The following is a 27,006-nucleotide window of genomic DNA, read 5'->3' as shown; positions in this document are numbered from 1 at the left end:
TCCTCCACCCCTATTTGTTTCATTTTCTTCTGCCATCAGTCTTATTTTTGCTTTTTTTCTCAAGCCCACACATTTCTTTCTACTCTTCCAAGTTCAGCAGCAAAAGCATACCATGGAAGAACTCTAGCTAGTGCCCAATCCACTGTGTATATATTTTTTTCTTATCTGAGGGGCAGGAGTCTCCACAAGGAGATTGCCCCTCCCACTCATGAGCTGTCCTACACCAACAATGTGTAAACACCTCCACGTTTGTTGGCAGATCCTAGTCTGCATCTACACAGTGTGTAGGCTGGTATAAGTAATTAAGGAACTCTAGGGAACCCTTGAATGAGACCGCTCATGGACCGAGGGATAAAAAGGACAGGCCATCTACAGCAATTGATGTCAGCGTATTAAATGAGCAACTTTCCCTTCTTCCCTCCACTGGCAGCTGCAAGCAATCATGTTGGGCCACTTTAGAGATGGTAAGAGGAGAAATCCTAGGTACTGCAACAAGAAAATTGACGTTTATTATCATAAAAGTCCAGAAGTTAAAACTATATACAGCACTTCATGCACATTTCAAGTGACACAGACATTTAAAACCTGGGTGACAATGACAGCCTCCACAAAGCAAAAAGATTCAACTGGGGACAGAATCAAGCTGATACTTTGGGTGTTTGAATCCAACTTTCTTCCCCGCAATGAGGCACTGGATCACCCACTCTTGGGTCACCACTGGCAGCTGTAGCGCTTCAGCACATTTCAAGAAAGCTGTTGGGCACGAAGCATCAGTCACCACGACATCAAACACAGCCAGACTCACATCTGTGGAAATAGAAAACAAGAATTGCCCTGTGTGGTCAAACCTTTCCTCCTGCTTGTTCACAGCACCAGGTACTTGATCTTGCTGCCTTTGGAAAAGGATGGATGGCAGCTCCACACAAGGAAAGGGGTGAAGGGAGAAGCAGCCAATCAATTCTTGCCCTGCCTCATCCAACTTCTCAGCAACCCTCAGGAATCGATAAGTTAAAGCAGGCCTCTTTTCTGCACAGGGGGATTGGTATGTCTCAGTGGGCAATGGAGAGCCTCTTGCCAATCTACCCGCCACAGAAACCAGCTGGCTGCCTTCCATGGCTTGTACCTTTGCTCCATGAGGCAGATTCCTGCAGCTTAACAGAAGCAGCGCCTCCCATCATAAGAATCTCAGACCAGAGCTCCAGGAAGTCCTGCTGCTCACTGGACACCAGAAGCACCTTCAGCTTGCTGAAAGGGTTCTCACGGGAGTGCCTAGAAAGAAGCAAAGGTTAGAGGCAGCTCCACTGCAAGGGAACTGGGCATGCCACCCTGTTCCACCTGCACCAGGTGGGTAAGCTGCTCATGGTCCCTCCAACATTCACGGACTTACCAGTCCAGCAACCTCTGCTCCTGCAGGCTATAACCAGCTGGCAACAAATAATTCCGGTAGTTCTGCAGCTGGTTGGCATGACAACTGTCATGGACCCAGACGTGAGACACACAGGGGATTCCTCGGGCAAGGCACAGAAAGTAAATCCGGTTCCGGCAGTGTCTGTCTGCTATCAGGAAGCACTGGTAGGCTGCACTGCACTGGACAAAGGAAGTGGAGGCTGGGACCTGGGCTTCCATAGAAACACAAAGCCCTGGAAGAGGCTGCAGGTTCAGTATAAAACACCCAGTGTGGTCAAATGCTTATTTGACAGCTAGGCACCCAGGCTAACTGCAAAATGGAAGGCTCAATACTGGCAGAAGTAGAGAATTGAGAATTGTGCCAGTGGAAGGAAAAGAGGCTCTCTCTGCCTCTACTTCAAGCAGCCCCTATCAAGATCTGTCCCATTCCAAGAAGCATCATAGCCAGGCACCTCCTTTTCTCATCCCAGGTCTTGAAAGGAGAATAATTGGCAATTCCCATTTGACAACCTGTGTGCAGGTGAAGCTGCCACCCATCACACACCTGCCACCCTTGGACCACACCCAGAAAAGCATCCATTTCATCATTAAAAGGAAAACAGCAGCAAAGCACCAACACCCTCTCCAAATAAATCTCCACTGCCAACCTGGGTGATGCTACTTCATGCATCCCCAGCTCTGGCTCCTGACCTGGCTTTCATTGAAGTCCTCCAGGATGAAACCACCTCCAGCTTGCAGCTGCAGTCCAATGTAGTGTTTGTTGTAAGGTGTTACCTCTAAGAAGTCTAGAAAACAGGATGAAGTTAGCAGAGTTAATTCTTTAGCATAAATAGAGCACTACACTTCTTCCGTTGCAAGAGAACTGTGAAACATTTCCACACAATCAAAATCTCAGATTTTATTTATATTTTAAAAGCTGCATGTTGACTTCTTTTAAATGCTTGCTTCTGTCAATTTTTAAGTTAGTATTTTGATTTTTCTTTGTAAACTATGAATTTTGTTAAATAAAGAACATTAAAACAACTGCATTGAAATTCAGTTCAGAGACTAAACATGATCATGAACAGCTATTCACTTTAAAAATTATTCTCCACTGTTCAGTAATGTTCTCTAAGAACTGCTTTTATACTCAACAGAAAATAATACAATTGACAAGAACGCGTGTGCAGCACAGCAGCAGATTATTTAGACATTTAAAGATGCCTAGAGAAACGCAGAAAGGTCTTCACCTAGTGCCAAGATGACATAAGAGATAGTAGTAACAGGTGAGGAAAGTGACCCAAAGGGGTGTGCTATTGCCAAGAAAACCTTCAAGATAGCACCCATGTAATTAAGAGAAGGAGGGGGAACCCAGAGAAGAGCCTTCAATGATGACCTCAGTACCTGGGCTGATTCGTTCAGAAGGTGGTGGTCCTTCAAAAATCCAAGCCCCTTGCTGCAAAGGGTTTTAAAAGGTAAGCACCAACACTTGGAGCCATGTTCAGAAATTGGCTGTTAAGTTAGTGAAATTATTTTCTGAGCCCTAAAGCGAGCCCCAAATGGTAGCTGTAAGGAGCATGAAAGTTGTAAGAGAGATCTGCAGCTCATCCCCAAATCACTCAGTTCTCTTAGAGGGCCACAAGATGGCAAACATGTTCTGCCCCACACTTGGCAATTCCTTATCTTTGGGGCTTCTAGGACCTGGAATAGCAGAAAGCATGACTGCCACCTGGCATGGCTCCTCAAGTAGCCTTCAAGGGATTTCACACTGTCATGTTGCCCAACAGCCCTCCTGTGATGTGCCTGCACACTGGCTGGGAAGGTGCAAGGTCCCAGGTTCAACTATCCCCTCAATAAACTAACTTTGGAAAGTGCAGTAAGATACTGGCTTGCTGACTTCAAGTTCTTGCAGCCCCGCAACTTGCCAGGTCCTTAGCCCTTGTAGGCACACCACTATCCTGCAAAGAGGACAGAAACAACAGCTAGCAGAATCCCTACCAGGGATCCTTGGCCAAGCTGCCTTCCTTTGGCCCCCATGTGAACAAGATGCTAAACTAGGTGGGCCCCCTTGGGTCCCTTCCTAGTTCTGCCTTTTCTATCACCTGCTGGAGTTTCACCACCCTAAATGAGCAGTGGCTTAACCAGATTCAGTCTCCCTGGAGCAATGGAGCGCTCACCTTCCTCTTCGCTGCTCACTGCAGGCTCCTGGCAACTGGCGAGTTTATCTGTTGGGTCTGCCATTGTGAGGAGAAAGGCATAGCCCAGAAAGAGAGTCTTGTTGTGGGGCATAGGCCCCCATCGGTCATCTGGTGCCGGGATATCTCCCAAGTCCCCTCCACTGACAGATGGGCTCACTGCTTCCCTGGAACAGGCAGCCCCTGTGGAGGGAGGGAGGAAAATCAAAGTCCTGTGGCTGCCTCCTGACAGCAGGTCAGCAGCCTCAACTTAGAATTTCTCTTATGGAGAGGGAGGGGAGCCTTGATCCTCCTGGTGCAAAAGCTCAGCTCCAGCTCCTCTGGTTTGGGAGGAAAGGCTGGAGGAGACCAAGAAGGGAAAGTCTGGTCCAGGGAGAAGAGATGCAATACAAGGAGACATAAAACAGTCTGACCTGGCTTTGTAGGGGTTGCCCGCCGCCCTCGTTTGGCAGGGGATCTCTCCTCTTCTGAGGCAACTAGCTTCCTCTTGCTAGACAGCCTGTGTGGGGTCTGGGGGCTCTCAGGGCCCTTGCGGGTGGGTGTTGTGTTGTTGGAGGTGCTGGGGGAGCCAAGGTTGCGCCTTTTCCGCTTTCCTTCCACCAGGTTATCTAGCCCCACAAGGAGAATGTTGTTAGCTCCCACCTCAACACGCAGCAGCACCAAGGCCACCCTGCATGTTTTCTGCAGGGTAGCAGAAGGAAGTCACTTGTGCCTCTTAAAACTGAAGAGTTTACCCAAGGCCAGCACCCTGCAGCTCCAGCCCTCAATTAAGAAGCTCCTAGGGGTCCCCATTTCTCTCGGCCAGACCCACAGGGCAGTTGCCTACAGGCTGCTTACCAAGGCTGATGTCAGCCGCCTTTGTCAGGGGCATGACGGGTTCATAGGGGCCCAACCCAAATTGCTCTCGGAGCCGATTCCCTTGCTCTAAAGACAAGATGACTGCTCTCCGCCGGTACCACTTCCGCTGGCCCTCCTTCTCAATGCAATAGAACAGCTCCCCAGCCTCCTTCCGGTGCCCCTTCACTACCCCTGCAGCCAAGGCAGAAGGCATCATAAGGGCAGCTCACAGCCTGCGACCCAACTCTCCACTACCCCCCACCCCAAACACTGCAGGTCCCTTGCCAGCCAGATGAGTTACCTGCGCTGAAGTATTCGTCCTCCGAAAGGGCCGTCACCTCTGTTTCCAGGGGGAGAGGGTCGCACAGCAAGATGTCTTTGCCTGGAACATCACATTCATAGCCATCGTCAAAGCGCAGCTTATATTTGACACCCCCTACATCCTGTGTGATAGTCCCAGAGTAGAAGTAGCCATTCGAGGACCACTTTGCCACCACCCGGAGGCCCACAAAGCTGTTCGCAGAAGAGGAGGTGGTGGCAGAGGAAAGCTCTGTGCTGGTAGAAACCCCCAGACGCTCTTGCAAGGGGATTTCAGGGGAGATGCTGCGGTCCTGCCCCTTCAAAGGGCGATGCGTGTGGCAGTCCTCTTCTGGCAAGGCTGTGGTTGACAGATCCTCCACAGCTGGCAGGCTGGCCCTGCAGATCCAGGGAGAGAAACAGCTGGAGAAGCTGCAAAGGGCCTTTAGCTCTTGCTACTCCACCCCACCAGGGTCACCTCCCTCATCAGCATCAGCTGACCTTCACCACGCTACCTGGCTCCGGCCGATCGCGATGTGAGGCGGCCCCTTCGCCCTCGTCTGCGAGGAGTTGGAGGGGCTCTGCCACTCCTCTGGTTGATCACGCCTTGCGCTTCCTCCTCACACCCCCCAGTAACTGCTGCATGGTCAGGATGGACTGGAGACTGAGGCTGGCTGCCCCCCTTCCTAGGGCTAGGAAAACCAAAGGCAGCGTTAACCTCTGCACAGCCAGCCTGCCTGCCAGCCACAATGCCCTGGAGGCACCACACATGCTCCCAGGGTCATGGCACAGAACTGTGGGCACAAAGAATTTATCCCTCGCATTTCAAGGTAAACAGCAAAGCCCAAATAAAGCTGATCACAAGGCAACCCAACATGATTTGCCGCATTGTTTCCCCAGTTTGAAACATCACTCAATACAAGACCAACCTTAAGTATTTAAAACCTTCTTGACATCAAAAATATTAACTCGCCAACTGTGAATAAATTCAATTCGTTTTAGAACCCATGGCCTTTTAAAAGTATAGCACAGGCTTTCAGTTTGGAATCTGGTTAAACAACACACTGACAAAGTCATATTCATGCCCCGCCTGAAACAAAACACCAAAGAATGCAAAATGGCCTCTCTCTCTTCCACCCTGCTGCTCCCCCAAAGTGAAGCCTTCCTCTGATGTCCTTTTCCCAGAGGCCCTGCACCCACCTGAGCTTTCTGACCCCTGGGAAGGCCAAGTCTCCAGGCCCGGCTCCTTGGCAAGGTCTCCCTCCTCTCAGAAGAGTGCCTCCTTGCCCAGAACTTGTCCCACTGTGTGTGACGGACAAGGCACTGCTCCCTCCACTGGACATGCGCTGGAGGCCAGAGGCCTTGGATGAGAAGGAGCTGATGTCACCAAGGTCTCCAGAGGCAAGTGAAGAAGAGCCTCCCGTGCGAGAGGGGGAGACGTCCACCTCGCTCTCCTGGCACTCCATGATGGGGTCCTCTCTCTCCTGAAAGAAAAGCAGGCTGGGATTCAAGGGAGGGAGGGGAGGCCAAGCCATGTGCCAGGTACAAGGGGAGAGATGCCCTAGGACCAGCACTTTCAGATCCCAAGAGGGATCCATCCACAGGCAAGTCGCTCTCAGCCAGATACATGTAGGGCAGGGCAGAGCTCCCAGAGCAGTGCTCTTCCCACAACAGAGCTACTTTCTGAGATTCTAAACAGGAAACTCTTTGGGTATCCATCCTGTTGATGCTCAGCTCTATCAGAGAAAGAGCCCCACCCTTTAGCCACAAGGCATTTTATTCCACTCTCCTCCGCTACACAAAATAAATACATACCTGTAAGGTCAGAACAGGCAAAATGATGTTCTTCTCGCTGGAGAAGGCACTTCAAGCGCCCATCTCAAAAGAGCAGAGCTGAACTGCGGCAGCAAACCCTGACAAAAGCTCGCCGCCTCCAAGGTTCCCTACCTCCCCAAAGCTCCTTTAAATTTTCAAGAAGCAGTTTAAAAATAAAACCTGCCTTGACAGTATTAGCAGCCAGAGAAAACCCAGACAAATAAGCTGATGGTGAAAACATCCCACACAATGCCTGCCTGATCTTGAAAAGAGTCTTGCAGGAAACTCTGGAGTGTATAGTCCAGTGGCAGGAAAGACAGAAAAATGTAAACCTAAACCAAAACACTTAGATATACGCTATGCACATGTAAAAGATTGCATTTTAAAAGGGTGGATGAAGCTTAGGTATTGTTTACAGGGTTTATGATTGCATTTATTTTTACAAAGCCTTTAAATTTAAAATGCTGACTATGGAATTGGGTCTTACTAAGTAAAAACAGAAAAAAATTACCAGGTGTTCAAGACAGAATTTCAATTTAGGAGGGCTGCTGGAATATTCTAGAAAGAACTTGAGAATTGGTCTTGAACAGGTTGCTAGGCAACAGAAAAATCTCCCCTGCAACAGGTGCCTTTATTAAGGGCATGTGGTCAATAAAGGTCAGTCAGTGTATAAATGAACAGAGTTGTAAATGAGTCAGCAATTGAGTCTCTGGCCGGATGGCTAGAGGAGAAGGAATTATATTGTTTTATTTGACTGGTGTAATTTTTTTGTAAATAATAAAGATTCTCTGTAAAAGAAACTCTGCTGCAAGTTTTAAAAAGAATACAACCCACGAGTAGATGCTCACACATCAACAACCAGCACCAAATAGGTAATTTGTGATCACAGTGCCTTAAGGTTCACAAGTCCAACACTCAAAGGTGCAAGATAGGGAGCAGGATTTGTGGCTGCAATATGACAAACTCAGAGAAGCAACTGGTGAAGCACAAGAAGCCCTAGGAAACCAATGAGAAGGAGATGGAGTTCTAGAGACAACAAGCGGGCAAGTGTCCCAAGATCACCTGGGATAAGGTCAGAGATTTCCCTTTCTGAGGTCTACACACCCACCCGGCAGGCCAAAGGAACAAGGACAAGCATGCCCTGTCCGCTAGGGGAATGAATTGTGGGGATTTAATGATGAATTCTCCTGTGCAGGAGTAGGTAGTGCTCGCAATACCTCTACGGTGGCCAACTGACAACTGCTGGTGTTTGACAACTCATTTTGAGTAACAGGTTTGTCTTGCGTATTTAATCCAAAGGAGAAAGCATTTTATTTGAGTCTTATTCAGTGTTCTCCAAAACAGCAAAATTATTGGTTGGGAAAAGTAGTGAAAATCCTCTTTAAAAAACGCAGAAACAGTTTTCTGAATTGTCCTGGCCTTGACATCTCTCGCCTTACCTCCACTACCTTGCGTTCCACTTCTGCCCCATCCTTGTAGTAGATGTCTGTGATGAGTCGTGTGACAACAGTCCGTACTTCGCGGATGGTGCGTATATGACGCCGGAGGGCTCTGCCTGGGGGCGGGCGAGGCAAATCAAACCCTTCCTCGTGCTGAAGAAAAGAAAAAGGCAGAAAGTTTTCAGAGATTCCTCCACAGCACACTGCTGTTTGGAATGAAAGGAGAACATCACTGTCAGAGGAACAGGAGACTGCATTATACAGAATTATACAGCACTGGTCAATCCAGCTCAGTACCATCTGGACACTAATAGGCAACAGCAGCTCTCCACTGTTTCTTAGCTCCAATCCCATCAGCACTCACCACCTCAGCTTGCTATTAGAGGCAGGAACGGCTATCACAGAGCTGCAGATGGCACATAAAAGGGCAACTAAAAATGGCTTGGTGACGAGAGGCCTCCTGCAGCACCAATACAAGCAATTATCCAATACAAGCAACTGGCAGCAAATGCAGGACATGCCCCAAAATGAATCTGGACAACCATTCCCTCCTGAAATTCACTGTCGAAGGACAAGGTTATCACATGAACTTGCAGAAACCATTCACCTATGATGGCAACAGCTTGATATTTCTTTGTCAGACAGCTCTGCCTGATTTGTTTGACATTTTTATTGTAATTGTGTGGTTTTCACCTGTATGGCATGTTGTGACATATGAAAAAAATGTTTATAAATATATTTTTAATATAAATCTCATACAGCCAAACCTCGGCTCCCGAAAACCCAGAAGTAATTGCTCCGGTTTTTGAATTATTTTTGGAAGCCGAACATTCTTCCGGAACAGATTATGTTCGATAACAGAGGTTTGACTGTATTTAAATATAAACAAACAAACGAAATACGCTCAGAGGCAGGATAGCCACTGCCACCCTTGTGGGCTTCTCACTAGCAAGCATCTGGCTGGTCACTACTGCGAGGGGGACTTGGTGGACCTTTGGGCTGACCAATCAAAGTGCTTCTCTTGATGAGGCTGCTTCTTCCCACCTCGCTCAGAGTTGGAAAGTCTGGGGGAGGCACATGTGGCAATGACCACCTCCCACTCTAAAAGCTGGGACCAGGAGGTAGTAGATAATCCTTCGCCCCTGCCACAGGCAGCAGCACCTCTCTCCCCCCTCCCCCTTTTCCAAGTACACGATCCGACTCCCTCTCACCTGGTTGTGCTGGGTCCCTGGTGCATGCCCAGCCCTGGCAGGCCTAGATCCATGGTCCTCTTCCACCTGCACTTTAGTGTCCTGCTGTCCAGGCCACAACCCAGCCGTGCTGGTCCCCACCTCCACCTGGCCAGTAGGCACTGTCTGCGTGGCTGCTGACGTGAACTCCGCCGGCCCTCGAAGGAACTCTGCCACAGCCTGCGTCCCCTTGCTGCTGGTGCCAGATTTTGGCATTTGAGCTCCATCATTCCCTGCAGCCACCAGAACAGAAGCTGCCTTTTGGGGGGCCCTCTGTTCTTTTTGCTCCCGAGTTCCTGCTGTTTCAACTTCCATGGCCTCTCCCTCCTCCGCACAACCCACTGTCCGCTTAGCGCTCAAGCCAGAGTCCTGGACTGGTCCACAACCCAGGGGCACAAGCCTTCGCTGGCTCTGCCAGGTTGCAGGTGGCTCCTGCTCCTCCTGGGAACTTGGGAAATTGAACAGGTCACCCCTGAAAGCAATCAGAAAAGCATGAGAGGAGCTCTGCCAGATCACAATGAATGTCCACCCAAATCCAGTCTTCTGTCACCAGCAGGGGCAAGTCAGATGTTCCTAGGGAACCCAGAAGCAGATACAAAGGCAAAGTTCTCCCTTACTAAGAGATAAGCTCTCAGCCTGCAGCCCCATTTGGAATGACTGTGTTGAGAGACCTTTTGTCCATGGCTTTGTCTAGCCTACCCATTTAAGACTAAGGGGGTCTGGGATTTGGAGTCTTTCCTTTAATCCCTGTACATAAACCATCAAGTATGCAAAGTTTCATATTGCACAGAGACTGCATAGGCATATTTTTAGTGTAGGTGTATTTTTGCTGTTGTCAGGTATATCCAATGACTCAACAAGCCATGCATGCATATGAACACACACACAGGGACAATATCCCGCAATCTATCACATTTGCATGATGCCAACTGTCCCAATAAGCTGCCTGGCTGTCCAGGAGACCTGCTCAGAAAAAGGATCTTTCAACTGCTGCTGTTTTGTAGCCCTCACCCTGCAAGACCAGCTGCCCTGGGACAAACACTGCCCACTGAGCATGTCCTAGTTGTATCCTGTGTGCCTCACAACTGGCAACAGGCCTGGCACAAACACATGATTCCAACAGGCAGAACTTGGGGTGGCTCAGCAAAGCCAAGACGCACCTTAGCCAGGGAAGGGATTTCGCAGGAGTATCTACTGCACACAGAGGGAAGCAGCACATGGCATGGGATGAGTTATTAGTTCATGTGGAAGGGAAGCTGCACAGAGACAGCCCTAGAGACAGCACCAGGGAGGCCTTTCATGGACTTGCCTGAACAGTGGACAAGGCAGCTCAGGGCGTTGAGCCTTGTCTTCTTCACGCTGTACTTCACAGACTCGTGTGAAGACGGATGGCACCTTCCGGGAGCTATAGGCAGAAGAGAGAGACAGGCTCAGAAAGGACCAATCCTGCCAAAGAGATAGCTAAGGCCTATGAGCTTGCTAGCAGTGAGGCAACCTGGCCAGTATTTGGTGGCCCCAGAAACTGCCCCAGAATGCTGGGGCCTCAAGCACCCACAAGGACCTCCAGTTCAGAAAACTTCTCAGATGCCATTAAATACCAACATCCTTCACCTCCCTAGCAGCAGCTCAGAGAATCTGGAAGGATGGAGGGAGCAAGTACCTCTCTGGGGCTCAGCCCTCTCTGACATGGGCAGTTCACCCACGCATGGGGAAAACTGATGAAAACAGCCCTAGAGATACTGATAGTCTGATCCAGTTGGGCCTATACTGGATGGCAGAAGGATGGCACATAAGCACACACACCCCTTTCCCAGCAGATGCCATTCACCTCTGTCACAAAGGGCTTAAGTACCAGTACCTGCCTATTACCTGGAAACAACTCCTGTGACAGACCCGTTCTTCTTTTCACTGGATGTGGGCTCTGGGGGCAAAGAGGAAGGCATTAGAAGCATTCCACCCCCTCCCAAACACTTTGGATCAAAAGTCACCACCCAGTTAGAAAGCCTTGCCGTCTTCTTTACAACTTGCCCAGGACAAGGACCACCTCTTCCTTGCCTAAAGGGCCAGGTTTCTGCAAGTGTTTCCAACAGCACTGCCAAATCAGCCCTTCCCAGGCAGAGATGGAATCATGAGAACTATAAAGACCGCTAGTCAAGCAGTCAGTACTGTTTGGAGTCACTAGTCCAGGGCAGGGGACCATCACTCCGCAACTGCTCTTGCACTGAATCTCTTACTGTCTAGGCTGAAGGGCAGGGACTCATCACTCTCTTCCGTCACAGGAGTCACAAGGTTCATGCGCAAGGACAGCTTCCCCTGCTCCTTACAGGCGGCCTCAGCGCTCCCTTTGCCACTCTCCTCCATCTCAACAGAGGTCAGAGCACTCTCCACTGTCACATTGTTGGTGCCCTCAGCTGTGACATCGCTGGTTGCTATGGTATTGTCCGGGCAGTTTCCAGCCTCTGAAACAAGCAAAGCAAGATGGCAGGTTCACCAACAGCCACCCAGGCTTGCTGGAAAGAACCAGCACAGAAAGCCTCTTGGCCACCCCCAAGCAGGTGGCAGCTCTGCAGCACCAGAATATGCCTTAGCCCTTGGGCCAACTGCTCTAATATCAGAGAGAGACTGAATGAGCTGGGCTCCCAATCCAAAGCTATGTGGGTTGTACTTCTGCAAGGCAGCCAAACAGAATTTGGGCCCTTGCACCTTCCGGAATTCTGTGGAGGAAGCCACAGCAGCAGTTGGAGCTGCATCCGGATTTGCTTCAAATTATAACAGTGTAGACAGCAACAGTCCACACTTCTCAGCTGCTCCATACCCTTTGTGGTCTGTAGCTGCTTCCAAATGGCAGAGGAAGTGGCAGAGCACTTGCTTTATATGCACAAGGTCCCAAGTTCAATCCCTAGCAGTCCCTCCAATTAGAGGGATCAGTCAGCTGGTGCTGTGAGATCCTCTTCACACTTGAAGCCCCAGCTGCTGCCAGTCAGATTTGACAGTAGAGCAAAATGAACAGGCAATCTGGCGCAATGTAAGGTCCTATCTTCCAGACTCACACCGTTCTGGCAATATGTAAACAGCTACCACAGGGCCTCCCTCCCACTGGGGTTTTGCTATACTGATGGCTGCTTGGATCAGTCCCCTCCTTGCTCTCCACCAGCACACACACCTTCTGAAGGCAAAGAGAAGGACAAAAGATGGCCACTTTGGGAAGGCAGCTGGTGCCCATCTCCATCACTCACAGAAACCCCACCCCACATCTCCTACTCACCAATAGGAGTGCTGTGTCGCCTGGGGCCTTTCTTCAGCTGGCCAATGTGAGGTGGGGTGATGCCTGTCAGAGGCTCAGTCACATGCTTCTCCTTCAGCAGGGCGAGATGAAAGGGGGTTTCTGGAATAAGGTATTACAACGGACAGGTGGTGAGCTCACATTCTGCTACTAAGCACCCTCCTTGCCACAAATTCTCAGCAGCTAAATGGTCAGCCAAAGGCCCAGACTAGAAGAAAACAGCATGGCATCACACTACCAGGCAAGGTCGTCTTCTTTGGTGATCACTCGTAGCAGAGTAAGATTGTCTTCCATAAACACGGCTTTAACAATGAGTCCAGTGAGTGAGACCAGGCAAGGTGAAGCAGACAAGAAGATTCCTTTGCAAATCCTGTGCCCAGGCCTCTTACTTCCTGCCATGTGCTGCATAGAGGCTGGTACAAGGCAGATACCGGAGAAGTCTGTTTTATGTTTTTTGTGTGGGGGGGGGTTAGTTTCTAGTCCAGAAGGTTGAAACCATGGGCACAGCAAAGCCCAAGTCCCCAGTGCACAAACACCCCAGCTCCTCCCACCTATGCTAAACATATTGTACTCTAGGCAGGCACTTACAGAACATGCTGTGCTTCTCCAACAATGTAATCACTGAAAACAGATAACAGTAACTGCTGAAAGATAGCAGGGTGGGGGGTGAGACCTTGCCGGTCATCAAGCCACAGAGAGCACTAGAACTCTGTTCCAACAGCCTGGAAGGCTCTCACTGCAGCTGCAAAGGAGTCTGGGCTGATTTGAATTATGCCTGTACTTCCATTTCTCTTCTGTGAACTGCCCAGAGAGCTCTGGCTATTAGGCAGTCCAAATATGTACTTAATAAGCAATAAATAAAGGAGCATTTAAAAGCCAACAGGCCAATGCAGCCTCTGTGAGAACAGATGCAATGCACCCTTCACACACCAGACAGGCACAGAGGCAGGAAGGGAACAGCCTCCATCTCAGTCTATGTGTATCATGCCCTTTGGCAACCACTAGAGTATTTCAAGGAAATAACTCACACAATAGGGCAGGGGGATAGGGAGAGGAGGAGGCAAGAGAAATTATTCTCTAAAGCTGCAAAAGGCTACTATCTTTTCTCTCTCAGCCACATTGGCTCAAGCCTAGGCAGCCTGGGTCACTCCACAGGGATGCTCCCCAATGATGCAATTCTACTGCTGCTCTTACTCTCCAGATCCACTTACCGCTGGGCAGGCTAGCAGGTGGCTCAGGACCCCTCTGGCACAGCTGCACCTCTCTCTCCAGCCCACGTGGCTTCTGCTGGCTCTCCATCTGGTCCTCTGCACTCCCAGGATGGGATCCCTCTTCCAAAGTCACTGCTGGTGCTTTCTCCTTCCCAGGCAAGGGCCCCAGCTCTGAATCTTCCCTTGCAGTAACTGATGGGCTCCCTGGAATGGCAGCAGACTTCCTACTGCCTTGCTCTGGAGGTGCTGCTGCTTGGCTCTCTGCAGTTTCATCCTCCTTGGCTGTTGTTGGCACACCACTCCCTTCCCCCTGGGGGGGCAGCAGTGGCAAGCTCTCCTCCTCCTCCAGCACACTTCCCAAGTTGCTTCTGCCTGGAGAGATGGCAGCAGGCAGCCCCACTCCAGGGGCAACGCTGGACCTCCCCTGAGACCTGCTTCCCTCCAGCTCTGGTTGGGAGTCAGAGAGCTTCAGTGTCACCCCAGGGCCGATCCTCAGGGACGCCTCCTCCCTGGAGTCTTCCAAGGGGTTTCTTTTTAAGTTTCCTGGATCTGGGTGTGCAGGCTCTCCAGCTGCCTGGAGTACATTCTCAGAGTCTTCTCTGGCTGCAGCAGGTTCCACATGCTGGTCCACCTTTTCTTCCTGAGAGTCAGTCAAGTGAAGGCAAGACCTTTCGTCCCTCAGCAGCTCAGCTTCTTCTTGCACTTCACCAGGCGTTTCTGGGACAGCTTCACATTCTGGCTCCTGAGACCCCTGGCACAAGAGGTGGCCCTGACTTGCAAGGTCATCTCCAACTTGGGCAGTGGAACCTCTTCCTGCAGGCTGCCCAGCTGAGGCATGGCTGTCCTCATTAAACCGCTGCTGCTCGCTACATCTACCATCCAAGCCAAGCTTCTCCACTGGAGGACCATGAGCTTCCATGGCTGTTTCCTCAGGCTGCACAGCCTCAGTGGACTGGCTGCACTCACTAGCAGACAGCGCCAATAGGCAGGCCTCACCCGAGGGCCATGACAAGGGGCCCTCCACAACAGATGCAGGTGCCTCAGGGACTTCAGAGCTGTCTGCTGGCAAACTGATACCACAATCATCTCCTTTCTCTGTCTGTGCCTCAGGCCCTTTCTCTAAGCTTGGAGTTGGGAGGAAAGTGTCCTAAAACAGGGGGAAACACAAACAGATTGGAATATGACAGCTCCACACCTGAGATTCTGCAACCAGGCCAGCTCTTAAGAGAACCAGAAGTAACTCTTGACATTGCAACCAAGACACACCAGCAGGGTAATCACAAAGCAAGATGCTTCATAAAGTATTGCTTCCTGTTTTCCACAACCAACATGGTGGCCAGGAGATTTGCCCTTCTATACACAAAGCCAGGCTAACGCTTTGTGAATGTCTCGAAAATCCTCCTATGACAAAAAGGCACAAGTGAAGGAAAGGATTGTCAAACTGTAGGGCCAGAGGCGTGGGGGCCTCCTTACTTCTACCAAGGATGAACGCAGCACAGAGAAGACCAGTCTCAGTGCTGGGCACCTTCTGACCACTCACATGGGAGAACTCTGGTTGTGATGGTATGGGAGTGAATGCTGGAGTAAAAGCTGGCGCATCTTGAGCGACAGGTGTAGAGGACTGAGGAAGACCTGGAGTCCGAGTCTCCTTTGGCTCTTCTTCTTCTTGCTTCCCTCCTCCTCCTCCTGTTGCTGCTGCTGCAACAGAAGATGGTGGATAAATTAACATTATTGCCTAAGCAGAGGAGGACAGCCTTGTTCCTGCTGCTGGAGCAAAACACCTCACTGCCAAAAAAGCTGAAGGGCACCAACTGGCCCTCTGTACCCCTCTTTCAGTGCTCAAAAAGAGAAGGGGCCTCCACATTCTCTCAGAAATGAAAGAAAAGAAACCTGGGTCACCATTACTAAGTTGTCTTTTTGAACACCATAGCTTGGGCCAAGGGCTACCAAGGCCTCCAGCAGAAAGAGTTGACGTACCTTCTGTTCCCTGTTCTGTTGGGCTTCTTGGAATGATGAGGGGTACAGAATGTGAGATGCCAGGAGATGGCGTAGGAAGGCCTGAAGCACAACTACAGAGAAAAAGAGAACACTCAGTTGCCTCACTGTCTGCATATGCAAGGTCACAAGAAAAAAGCAAATGAGCTAATCTATTCCGGAGATCTGAAGGCCAAAGCCAAGGCTCAGCTCACAGGCACAGACCACATTTGTACCTCCCATGGAACATGAAACACAAACAGCGCTCAGTTGTGTGTCTCATCAGGGAACAGAAAGGAGAAAAAGGAAGGCAACAAAGACCAACGAGCGCAGAAGGAGTAGAGGCAAAGAAAGCACAGTTACTTTGAAAGGTGGACACAATTAAGAGACTATCAATGAAAGCATAAGAGCCAATCAATACAGGGATAACCAACTGTGCAACTGACTCAATTAGTGAATTCAGGAGGCAAGGAAGTAACAAGTGGATCATCAATTAGCTGAAAAGGAAAAAGGTCATAGTGGCAGAGCGCCTTCTTCATATGAGGAAAGCCCAAGGTTCAATTCCGGGTTGCATTTCCAAGCAGGGCTGGGAATGCCCCCCCCCATCTGAAATCCTGGAAAGCTGCTGCCAGTCAGTGTGAGCAATACTGACCTAGATGGACCTGACTCAGTGTAAGGAACCTGACTCAGTGTAAGGAAGCTTCCTAGAAGCAATTATTCAGGGAAACAGGTAACAAAAGCAACCTGAGCAGGCTTGTTACTTACATGGAAAGAGGTCCCTGTCCAGAGAGATGAAGGACATGCAGAGAATCGGCAGGAGTGCACACTGGAGAATTTGCTGCTTCCACTCTGGACACAGCACTGTCACCATCTGGAACAAGAGGCAATTAAAATTAACAAAACCATTTAGCAGTTTTGTCAAACAACCCAATGGACACTGCCTTGAAAATCTGTCTCCCAGCTGCACTGATCTTTTCCCTATATCGGAGTCAATTTTAATACCTCGTTGTAACTGCTCAAAATTGCAGAAGACCACCCACAATTTGTGGTGTGCAAAAATATGACTGTAAATATGAAAGTAAACCCAACAGGGATGGAAAAAGTTTTACGTTCCTCAGCAACACCATCAAATATTGATGACCGGCTGAGATTTTCCCAAAGAGCTGCTATCTCTAAATCTAGAGAAATTTATTCCTGGGCACCTGATTGGCCACTGTTGGAAGGGCAAATGGTATGTATGTCCTTCAGCCACAGTGGCAGCTGGCAGGTTTTAATGCTGTCACCAAAGAATGATTTTGCATATTTGCCTGAAAACTAGAATTCTCAGGGTGCTGCACGCAAGTCAGCAATGCAACTGATGAGCTACGTTTTGAGCAGCCCATGCTAGAATCTGACAACCCTGTACAACTTGTTCAGCACTGGTGATCTGTGCCACTACATATTCAAAGCCATCTGCACAAACAGAAGAGGCAAAATTTGAAGAATTGAAAACACTAAGACATTTTCAAAATGCAGCAACAGCAAAAGGTGACATAGAAACACATCCGTTGAAAAGGCCACTTTATCAGTGCCACTGGAATTCCCATCATCCACAAAGCAACTGCCTACCATTCCTCCCACAGCAACTGTGTGCCGTGCATAGGAGACATACCCTAAGCTGTCTATGTGGTCCCATGAACCTATGTAGCACTATCTATATAGTAATAAAGTAGGAAACCTTCCTTTGCTATCAGGATAGGTAGAGCTTCAGCAAACTGCACCTGCTTCCCCCTCATGGGTCGCAGGGGCCACGGCACAGGCATGCAGTCTGTTTTCACCTGTTGTGCTGCTCTGGCCAAACATGTCCTCCTGAGTAGATAAGACATCAGCATCCTGTGTATGCCACCCAGAGGGATCCGTCCCTTGTGGCCTTCTGTCAAGTGGATGGCAGGCAGAAGTTGGACTCCTTGCAGGTTCTTTATGGAACTGCAGAATTTTTGGGGTGCTGCTGGGAACATAAGTGTAATCAATATTCCCCAGGGTGTCATTGTTTATATTTGTTGCCTGCTCTTCACTGTAAGGCCCCAGGGTGGACTACATCTTGAGAAAAATAATACAACCAGCTGAAAGAATGCCACACAAACAAGCTGATAGCTTCCCTGGGGATTAAAAACAGGACACAAAGCATGCACAGAACTTGGGGAGTGGAGGAATGTTTGCTTTTGTGCTGAGCTTTGCCAAAGGTGCAAACAGAACTTTGCTGTTGGGCCTGAAATATCCCAGGATATAAGCTACTCCACCATTTCTTTAGGTAATGCAGAAGAGAAGAGAGTCAGGGAACTTTTTTTCTCATTCAAATGAGGTTTAGTACGAGTGCCAGCAGCAGCTTGGTGCAACCCCCTCCTGCAAAATACCAATGGGAAGGTCTGTCCCTTCTTTCTTTTCTTCTTGGCCAGGAGACAACAGCAAGGCACCTCCGATACTTTTAGCCAAATCCCAACAGGAATGAAAATATCTTTCCTTCACAAAGAACAAGGCAGAAAAGTAGTAGCAGCTTCTCTCCTACCAGCAGCAGGAATGTTCGGCACATGTATGACAGCAAGAAGGACTTCATGGAACCACATGTGCTTCACAGCTGGTTTAATGGGCAAAGGAACTGCACCCCCTACAGAGAGGGCAAGCTCTCCATACCCCCTTTCCTGAAGGTTCAACCATGCAACAAGTTAGCCAACAAGTATGAGAGGCGAAAGCAGATATTTACCTATCAGGAGAGTCACTCCCAGACTTTGTCACTTCATCTGGATCTGCATGCAGAGCAGAAAAGGCATCAGGAATTGGTGCTTCACTTGAAATACCAGAGCACAACTGCACTATGTTGCATTCTAAGGGCGTTTCCAGAGAATTACTAAATCTGATTTTGATCTAGGTGCCAAGTCAAAATCTGCTTGGATTCAGGGCTGATGGCATTCCCTGTATGACCTATTATCTATTATGGGCTTTGGTTTTTTTTGCTAGTTTATATGCATTTTATAGGTAATCTTATTATGTATACTGCTAAGATTGCACCTAACTTAAATTAATGAACCTAGATCACTCATGTCTACTAATTTCAATGGGTCTATTCAGAGTAGTACTAACAATGGATACAACTCAATGTTAGTTTAGAAGACAATCTCTAATGGAGAAGACAACAGGATAGCAGTGAGTGCCAACCCAAAAGATACTTATAACATCACATCCAACCACAATCCAAGCAGCATTACTATCTTCAAAAGATTTAGGAACATAAGAAGCTGCCTGATATGTGATCAGATTATTTGCCCCCCTAGTCTGGGACAGTCTATTCTGAGAGTAGCTTCCCAGGGCTCAAGCTCAGTCAGGCTCCCTTGTTTCTGCTTGCAAACTACATGCTCTACCACTGGCAGCTACAGTCCCTCAAGTGCCTTGCAGGGATACTATATACAAAAGTACTGTTACTCCAGAGACTCAGTTTATTGGTAAGTACTAGGAGAAAAGAAGTGTAAGGCTCCCATCTGTCACCCAGAGGCAGCCAATACATCCAGCTGCAGAAAAGCGGGAAGGGGAAGTAATTGGCCTGTCTCTATCCCAGCTTGTTGTAAGAATAATATGTTTAAAACCTGGTGCCTGAGCTTGCTTTCCCCCACTCACCCCGCTGCCCAGTGCATGTCTTTTAGACTGTATGCCCAAGGGAAGGGACTGCTGACTTTGTAAGCCATTCTGGAAGCTTTTGCCATCTACATTGTAAACTGGGTAAAATGTTCTTCAAATGAATGAATGAACAAGTAAGGATGATTTAAAAGAAAGAAGGTTCTGTTTGGGCCTGAAGTCCTTTTGAGGCAGTGTGGGTAGTTTCGCAGAAGGGTTGGAGTGAAGTTTTCCTATCCCAGAGGAAAGGGCTGCTCAGCTAAAGACTCAGGAGTCCGCCCCCACTTCACCTACCGCCTTTGGAATCCTCCTCCTGCTCCTCTTCTTCCAAGGCCACTTTGGGTTGCAGCTGCTCCTTATCACTAACCACACTAGCTGTGGAGTCTCCTTCAAGGTTCTGGCTCTGGGAGAGCTCCAAAACACCGAAGCCCAGCTGCGACATGCCTGATTCTAGCATCAGAAGATAAGAACTTCCTCAGCACATGTGGAAGGGCTCCAGCATCCAAAGGGAGGAAATGGGCCCGGCCCACAACCCCTCCCTCTCCCACCCCGCCAAGGTTACTTGTGAACCCAAGAGGGCTGCAGAACAGTCACGAGGGGACCCCGACCCCCCCCCACCGTTCAAGGACAGCCTCCAGCGACGGCCTGTGCAGCCCCCCCCCCCACGGGACTGGATTCTCAGCAATGGCGAAGGGGCAGCCCCCAAGGGTCGTCCCCAGCAGCAGCAGGCGGAGGAGGCCACTTACCTTCCGCGCAGAGCGAGCCCGGTGCAGCAGCAGCGCCGCCGCGGGGGTCGTCCGCCGCCCTGCAAGGGAGACAAGCAACGTCTCAGAGGGGTCAAGCAGGCCGAAAGCCCACCCGCGGAGAAGGAATGGCGGTGCCCACCTGGTGTTCCTGGCGAGCGGCGGGGGCAGCTGCTCCAAGACCTGGCTGAGGAGGGCGCGGGGCGAGTCGGAGGCCGGCAGCGGAGGCGGCAAGGGAGCGGGCCCAGAGCCCCCTGCGGGACCCCGCTCAGCCCCCTCACCGGCCCGGCCCTCCGGCTGCTCCTCCGGGCCTTCTCCTGCCGCCTTCGCTCCCGGAACGACCCGCGGCCCATCCGCCTCGTCCTGCGCCCCTGGTCGCCGCCAGCTCCTCTTCAGGCCGGGCAGGGCCTGCGGCTCCTCGCCGTCGTCCTGGGCGGAGTCCGGCTCCGGCTGCGAGTCCTCCACCAGCAGGCAGGGCGCCGACGGGCAGAAGCCCAAGTCCAGCGGGCTCCCCGCGGGGTCCATCCTGCGCCAGGCGGAGAAGGAGGCCTCTCGGAGGGGAGGACGGGGGGTCGCGTGAGCTGCGAATCCTCCCCCAACAGACACAGAGACGAGCGAGCGCGCGCGCACAGGCAAAAAAAAAAAAGGCGGGGAGCGAGCGCACGCGCGAGAAGAACGCCTTGCCCCGCCCCCTCGGGCGTTCGCGCGGCAGCTCCGGTCGGCCACGCTGCAGGCCCCGCCCCCACGCGTTCCGCGCTGCGCGGGGGTTGCCGTGACAACGCGGCGCCACATGCCCCGGCCAAGGCCAGAGAGGGGCGGGGCTCGCGGAAAGCTCCACCTCCCCGCTTCCAATGCCAGGCCTGAATATAAATAAGCAAGAGAATGGTCTGTGGTCGCGGGTGGTGACGCTGATGGGAGTCCAAGCTGTCTCTGAAGGCCCGGTCGCCAGCAGCGCACGCCAGGAGGCAGCAGTGCACAAGCTCCCCAAACCGAGGGTCACGTGTGCCCGGTCACCTTTAGAACAGGGAACGATGATAATATAATAGATGCAGCTCCACCAGGTGGATTGTCAAAGATGGCACAGATGACGAAGGGGGATTTTGATGGAAACACGCTTGGCACTATCCGGCTGACCACACACCTGAGATAGCAAGGGCACACTCCTAGAACTGTCTTTGTGCAAGGGCACAGCAGCACCCACAGAGGAAGGAGGTCTGCCATGGGCGTAGCCAGGATTTATTTTGGAGGGAGGCAGGCATTATGTTGCGGGGGGGGGGCCAGAACTGAGTTATCTGTGATGCTGTTGGTCAGTTAGTTAAGTATTTTTATTTATTCACTTGATTTGGGGAAGGGCAGCTGCACCCCCCTGGCTACACCCATGAGGGGTGCCCCTGCCACAACCCTCTGAGTCTTTCATGTTTCCTTCCAGCCCTTCTCTATGGGGTCATAATTCCATACATGGGATATTTGGAACAGGATGGTGTAGATCTGGTACAGGATCACAACGTGGCAAGCAACAATTTCGGAGGCAGAAGCAACTCCCCTGCAAGAAGAAGGTTACAACATTTGGGACTTTTTAGTTTGGTAAGACGGGACATGACAGAGCTGGCAGGGGAGTCTCTGATCCTCCAGGCCAAATTAGACCTGGCAGGGATTCTACTTTTGGTCACAAGGCCTTTTTCCTCAAGCCATGCCCATGAAATTAGTGCTATTTAAATCTTGATTCCAAATGGCAACCAGTTGTATCCAAACATAGACAAAAACCTCCATCTCAGGAACAAACAATTTGGTCATGATATCTTAAGAGGTGTCCAAACACATAGCAAACAGTCAACTTTCCAAAATATATAGATGTAAAGATAGGATTTTTTACCCATGTGCATCATTTTACATTTGCTTACACTGAAGCAGTGTTGCAAATTTAATGCCCCTTCCCCCAGATTGAAAATATCCATTTGGAGCTCTTTACTATCCCGTTTTGCTTTTAACATCCTGAATAACTAGGTGTCATCAGCATATTTGACTACCTCGATGTTTATCCTGACTCCGTATCACTTATGAAGCAATTAAATAGCACGGGTCCCAGTACAGATATCTGGGGAATCTTCCAAGTACACAATGTCTACCAAATAACACCTTTAGAGTGTCAACCACATAATCAAAAATGTAGTTATTGACACTCTGAAAGGTTAATGATTCAGGTAGGTAGCCGTGTTGGTCTGACGCAGTTGAAATATATATATAAAATAAAAAAAATAGAGACCAACTAAGTTCTGGGTATAAGCTTTCGTGTGCATGGAGAAGCCATGCTGATTCATCTTCAGCAAGACTTGTTATTTTTTATGCTTTGTAATGCTCTTCTATATGATTTTTTATACCAATTGCTGGGAATTACAAGTGGGAAGAGTCTTGTTACCCTCAAGTTCTGCTTGTGGGCTTCCCATTGGGGCAACTGGTCGGTTATTGTGAAAACAGGATGTTGGATTAGGAGGGGCTTTGGCCTGATCCAGCAGCAAGGCTCTTCCTACATAATTGCCAGTTTCTGAGCCAGAGGGACCAGATGATTGCCCCTCCCTACTGTGTCACATTTTAAAATGCTGAGGTGCTACATGGGGAGGAGAAGAGCTACCTCTGGTTTTGTCATCAGAGGTGTGTTTTGCATCCTAGGAAGAAGCCTTGCCCACCAGTCTGCAGCCTGTTCCCTTTAAACAAAACACCTGAAGGAGAAAGAAGAAAAGTTAGTCTGTTTCTTAAAATAAACAGAATGTTCTTTACCTGTTAAGAGATGACATTTTTGTTCTATAGTTGGTTTCTCCTGCAATAAATGCTGGTATTCCAAAACTAAAAGAAGCAGAGCTGGGCAGGAGCTGCCTTCCTTCTAAGCATCAATTCTCTATGATGCCATTTACTCCTGGAAGAGAAAGAGATGGCTCTGGAACCAGGTCCTGCATGATAGGTAAAACAGGAAATACTGGTCTTTGTACATTGCCTCCATAAATAATTACTTTGAAGAAAAAGCTTTTTTTCCCAATTAAAATTGAAGCAGTTAGATTTTGGAAGAAATATAGTTAGGCTCCTATTCAGTTGCTGCTGAATTCCAGTTCAATCACATTTTGTTTGCTCACTAAGGAGTTTTGTTGGGTAAAAGAAAGAGATTTGTTGAATAAATACAGCCTGATAAAAGGCATGTTTACTTTGAAACCCACTAAAATCAGTGGAACCTGCCTGCAGGTAAATGTCCACAGGAGCACAGTCTTAATTGATCTAACCTCAGTGTATTCCAGTTAGTAACTTACACACTGCAGGAATGGAGATTCTTGCACTGTGGCTGTCAACTAGAGATATATGGACATTTGTGGATTTTGACTTATTTCACATTATTTCCTTCCTCTCCTCTTTTCCTCTAAGGAGCTCAGGCCAAGTTTGAGACTCCTCATACCACCAGAGGTGGACAACCTCTGCTCCTTCATATGATACTGGACTCCAGCTCCCTGAACAGGGATTTAATCCTGGATCAATACCAGATAGATAATCTATAACTGGAGGCCCCTGTCTTGTCTTTGGTCTGAAGCATTGATCGGACACTGATCACAAGGGAACACCAGAGGCCCCACGGTCACCCATCCAGAGGAGCTGGGTGCCCTGATACAGAACATAATTTATTGGTTAATAACAAACTAGGATATAGCAGTAAAGATACTATATAGATATGAACTGTCCAAAAGACTGAGAAAGGCAATAAGATTGGGAGATGGAAAATCAGGAGTACTTAGCTCTTGAAACCATTTGGAGCAAGTTCTTTGCTGTTGGGAACTGTCCTTGGTCCTGCAAGTTCTATTGCTGTCCCTGCCTTTGCTTCCTTGTTTTACAACAAAGATGGGAAGTGGGAGGTGTATAATCTGATCACCTGGTGTCTTTTTATTTTCTTCAGAATAGTTGCCACTTTGACTGAAATTGCACTGGTGAACATATGCTATTTGTACCTGTCCCAAGTCGTCTCCCTCTGGCAAAAGGTGTGGGGCAACAGGTGCTTGTATTTACCCTCCTCTCCAGTGGGGCATATGCAAGCATATGGAATATTCTTACAATTCAGGAAAGGGCAGGGGGAGAGAATTAAAAGCTCTCCCCTCAGTGCTGTTTCCCTGCTTAAATTAGCAGCCCACTTCAGGTTCTTTGAAGAAAAAGAGCTAGGAAGTGCCCTGTTGGATCGGACCAAAGGAGACTCATTTGGTCCACATCTGATTTCCCACAGTGGCCAATCAGGTGTCCCAATGAGTGTCTGACAACAGGCAAAACACAAGGTGATGGTCTTCCATATTTTCATATGTCCTTTCAAAGGCATCTGAGTTCTGGTCCATTGCCACACCTATAGTGTGCAATGTTTTACTGTGGTTTTATAATTTTCTAGAAACTGCCCAGAGTGGTTGGGGCAACCCAGTCAGATGGGTGGCATATAAATAATATTTTTTAAAATTAAATTATTGTTGTGGAAGTGAATTCCATCATTTAACTACGTGCCGTGTAAAAAATTCTTCCTTTTGTCTGACCTGAATCTTCCAGTGTTCAGCTTCACTGTATGTCCCTAGGATCTAGTATTTTGAAAAAAGCCAAAGGGCAGCTGTCCCCTTTCTCCACACCATGTATAATTATCTATCACTCCTCTGCTGCCTTTCTTCTTTTCTAAGCTAAGAAGCCCCCAATGCTCAGCACCACCTTCTGCCCTGCCAAGAACCTGCAGCCCCTTGGGGATGGACACCAGCTGCCACCGTGGAGGTAAAAGAGGAAGGTTGGGGAACTGGCTGTCAGGGCTGCCCTTCTGAGGGAGGAGGGCTATAGGGTCACCAGAATTCCAAGGTCCCGCGGGTTGCCACCCCTCACTCTGCATTGTAGACAGGCGCTGCAGCTGGGGGCCAGGGCAGCTTCCCCACCTCCGCTCGTTTGGAGGCCGCTGGCCTGACTGGGGGGGGCAGACCTCGGGCCGGCGGGCAGGGATCGCCTTCTCGCGGCAGGCAAAGGGGTTCGCTCTCCCTTGCCCCACCCGATGGAAAGAGGGAAGGGTCGCCTTCATTCCTCGGTGCCGACTGGGGGTACATCACCGGAGCCCAGCAGCAGGAGCAAAAGCTGGATCAAACCCGGGCGCGTGGGGGAGGAGGCTCCGCTAACAGAGATAAGCGCCCGTTGGGCTGCAGGACAGCGGCCGGGATCGCCTCGGGTCCTGGAAGGAGCGTGCATATCTCCCCCTCCAGGAGAGTAGAAGGAAGATGCAATTCCGCCCCGCCCCTCCCAGCCCGTTCGACGCGGGGAGTGGAAAGAGCCCCGCCCCTTCTGTGACTCCGCCCCACGCCCTGCTTATCCTAAGCACGCCTGGGTAGGTGGGCGGGGACGGCCTCTGGGGCGGGGCCACGGGAATCCCCGCCCCAGCGCCTCGTGGGGCACGTGCGTTCTGAGGAGCCAATCCGCGCGCGGCCGGCTCTCCCCTTAAGAGGCGCGCGCAGGAGGCCGCTGCGGCATCTGCGGAGTTGGGAACCAGTTGCTATGGGGACGCCGGCGGCCGGGCCTGTCGCCATGGAGACGCCGGCGGCGCCCGGCAGCGAGAGGCGGGGGAGGCAACGGCGGGGCCACGCGGTGCTTGCCGTGATCGGCGAGGTCGGCACCGAGCAAGAGCGGGAAACGCTGCGCCGGAGCCTCGAGCGCGGTAAGGACGGGCGGAGGGAGGGAGAGGGGGAGGCCTGCCGGAAGCCGCTGCCGCCGCCAGCGCGTTCAGCACCCTGGAGAGGGCTTGCTGTTCGCCGCCGTCGGGAGCACCTGAGGGGCGCGTAACCGGTTGGATCTGGCCCTGGCGCGGCGCTCCCTGGACCGGAATTCCCAAGAGCGGCGGCGTCCCCATCCCTGGAGAGTCTGTGGCGGGGAGGGGGCGGGACACTGGCCGCCAAGAGGAGGAAGGGAAAGCGGGTCGCCAGGCCCAGCCGCCGCCGCAGGACCTGCCTAGGAAGCTCGCTGAGCGGGGCGGCTTCTTCTGGCCGGACCCTTCTCCTTGCCTGCTGCCGCCTGGGCAGGAGCTCCCGAGGCGCCGCTCCCTGGAAGATCCACCTGGCGGTCAGTCTTCTTGCCATTTTGATCTTGCCGGTTCGGGAGTGACTGAAGACAAATTTGCTCTGTCATCTATGGGAGAGCCCGGGAACTGTCATCGTTTTCGTCTATTAGTCCTTTATTCTTAAACTGCTGCAGTGCCCAGAAGTACAGGACTCCAGCTGAAGGCTGACCAAAGCAGAATTTAGCGGTCCCATAGCTTCTCATGGTCCAGACACTATGTTTCCGTTGTAGCCTAGAATTGTATTAGCCTTTTTAGTAGCAGCATCACATTGCTGGCTCATTTTTAGCTCATGGTGTGCTAAGAAACCTGGCTCTACTGTCAAGCCAGGTGCTTTCCATCCTGTACTTGTGTGTCTTGATTTTCCTACCTAAATGCATAATGTTGCATTTATCTGTGTTGAAATTAAATTTGTTACTTTGGTCCAGTTCTTCATCATGCTAGACTCACCTTGAATTTTGTTGGTTTGGTGTTATCTACTGATTTGATGAACATTTTCTCTACTCTTTTGTGTCCAAGTCTTTTATACAAAGTTGTTGAGCCATTAGCTACACATCTGCCTAACAGTGTCTTTCATGTGGGGGTGGGGAACCTTCATAGGCAGCATTCTGGGAACTGTTTGTCAAAGGTGGGCAGGACTAGAAGCAAAATAAGCAACAGATGTGACTCTTCTTAGTACAATAGACTACAGCCCTGCCATAATCAAGCCAATGATTTCCCCACACACCCTTCTCCATCCACTGACACAGTTCAAGGACACATTTCAGCCAGGCAAAAGCCCTATAGGAGGAACTGGATCCAGAGCCCTTGAGGGTTTTGGCTTGGGGAAAGTCTAAAGAGTTGGATAAGGAGTTCTGGAAG

The 27,006-nt window shown here is 50.2% G+C and overlaps 2 protein-coding genes and 1 long non-coding RNA gene across 12 annotated transcripts in view; 2 read left to right on the top strand and 1 right to left on the bottom strand.

Moving 5' to 3' along the window:
- Positions 1-484: 484 nt before the first annotated feature.
- Positions 485-20,716, bottom strand: TP53BP1 (tumor protein p53 binding protein 1). Of its 9 annotated transcripts, none has more exons than XM_053365019.1 (25): positions 20,197-20,715; positions 20,058-20,116; positions 19,606-19,761; positions 18,407-18,449; positions 17,484-17,653; positions 16,432-16,537; positions 15,670-15,761; positions 15,233-15,390; positions 13,693-14,839; positions 12,464-12,583; positions 11,433-11,657; positions 11,068-11,119; positions 10,508-10,603; positions 9,181-9,670; positions 7,970-8,122; positions 5,916-6,199; positions 5,231-5,407; positions 4,720-5,114; positions 4,419-4,610; positions 3,995-4,189; positions 3,564-3,764; positions 2,098-2,192; positions 1,388-1,587; positions 1,124-1,269; positions 485-807 (listed from the first exon to the last, which is right to left on the bottom strand). In XM_053365019.1, the coding sequence occupies exons 1-25, from the start codon at positions 20,577-20,579 to the stop codon at positions 623-625; spliced, it is 5,520 nt and encodes a 1,839-aa protein (XP_053220994.1). In that variant the 5' UTR covers positions 20,580-20,715; the 3' UTR covers positions 485-622. The 9 variants fall into 9 exon arrangements, with proteins under 9 accessions (XP_053220994.1, XP_053220996.1, XP_053220998.1 ...); XM_053365021.1 differs by having other exon boundaries at positions 15,233-15,387; XM_053365023.1 differs by having other exon boundaries at positions 15,233-15,384.
- A 728-nt stretch (positions 20,717-21,444) lies between these two features.
- LOC128401693 (uncharacterized) lies at positions 21,445-22,828 on the top strand. The gene is made up of 2 exons (XR_008327506.1): positions 21,445-21,638; positions 22,722-22,828. It is a non-coding gene; the product is annotated as an uncharacterized LOC128401693 (long non-coding RNA).
- Positions 22,829-25,574: 2,746 nt separating this feature from the next.
- Positions 25,575-27,006, top strand: part of MAP1A (microtubule associated protein 1A) — a 35,855-nt gene continuing 34,423 nt past the window's right edge. Inside the window, exon 1 of one of the 2 annotated variants that reach the window (XM_053363996.1) lies at positions 25,575-25,749. In XM_053363996.1, the coding sequence (XP_053219971.1) occupies positions 25,590-25,749 (160 nt within the window). In that variant the 5' untranslated portion in view covers positions 25,575-25,589. The remainder of the gene's footprint in view (positions 25,750-27,006) is intronic. The other variant, XM_053363998.1, reaches the window with a different exon arrangement.

This window comes from Podarcis raffonei, chromosome 14, assembly GCF_027172205.1.
Source record: "Podarcis raffonei isolate rPodRaf1 chromosome 14, rPodRaf1.pri, whole genome shotgun sequence".
NCBI lineage: Eukaryota > Metazoa > Chordata > Lepidosauria > Squamata > Lacertidae > Podarcis > Podarcis raffonei.
Note: the sequence above shows the minus strand (reverse complement) of the source record. Positions and strands in the feature narration are given on the sequence as shown.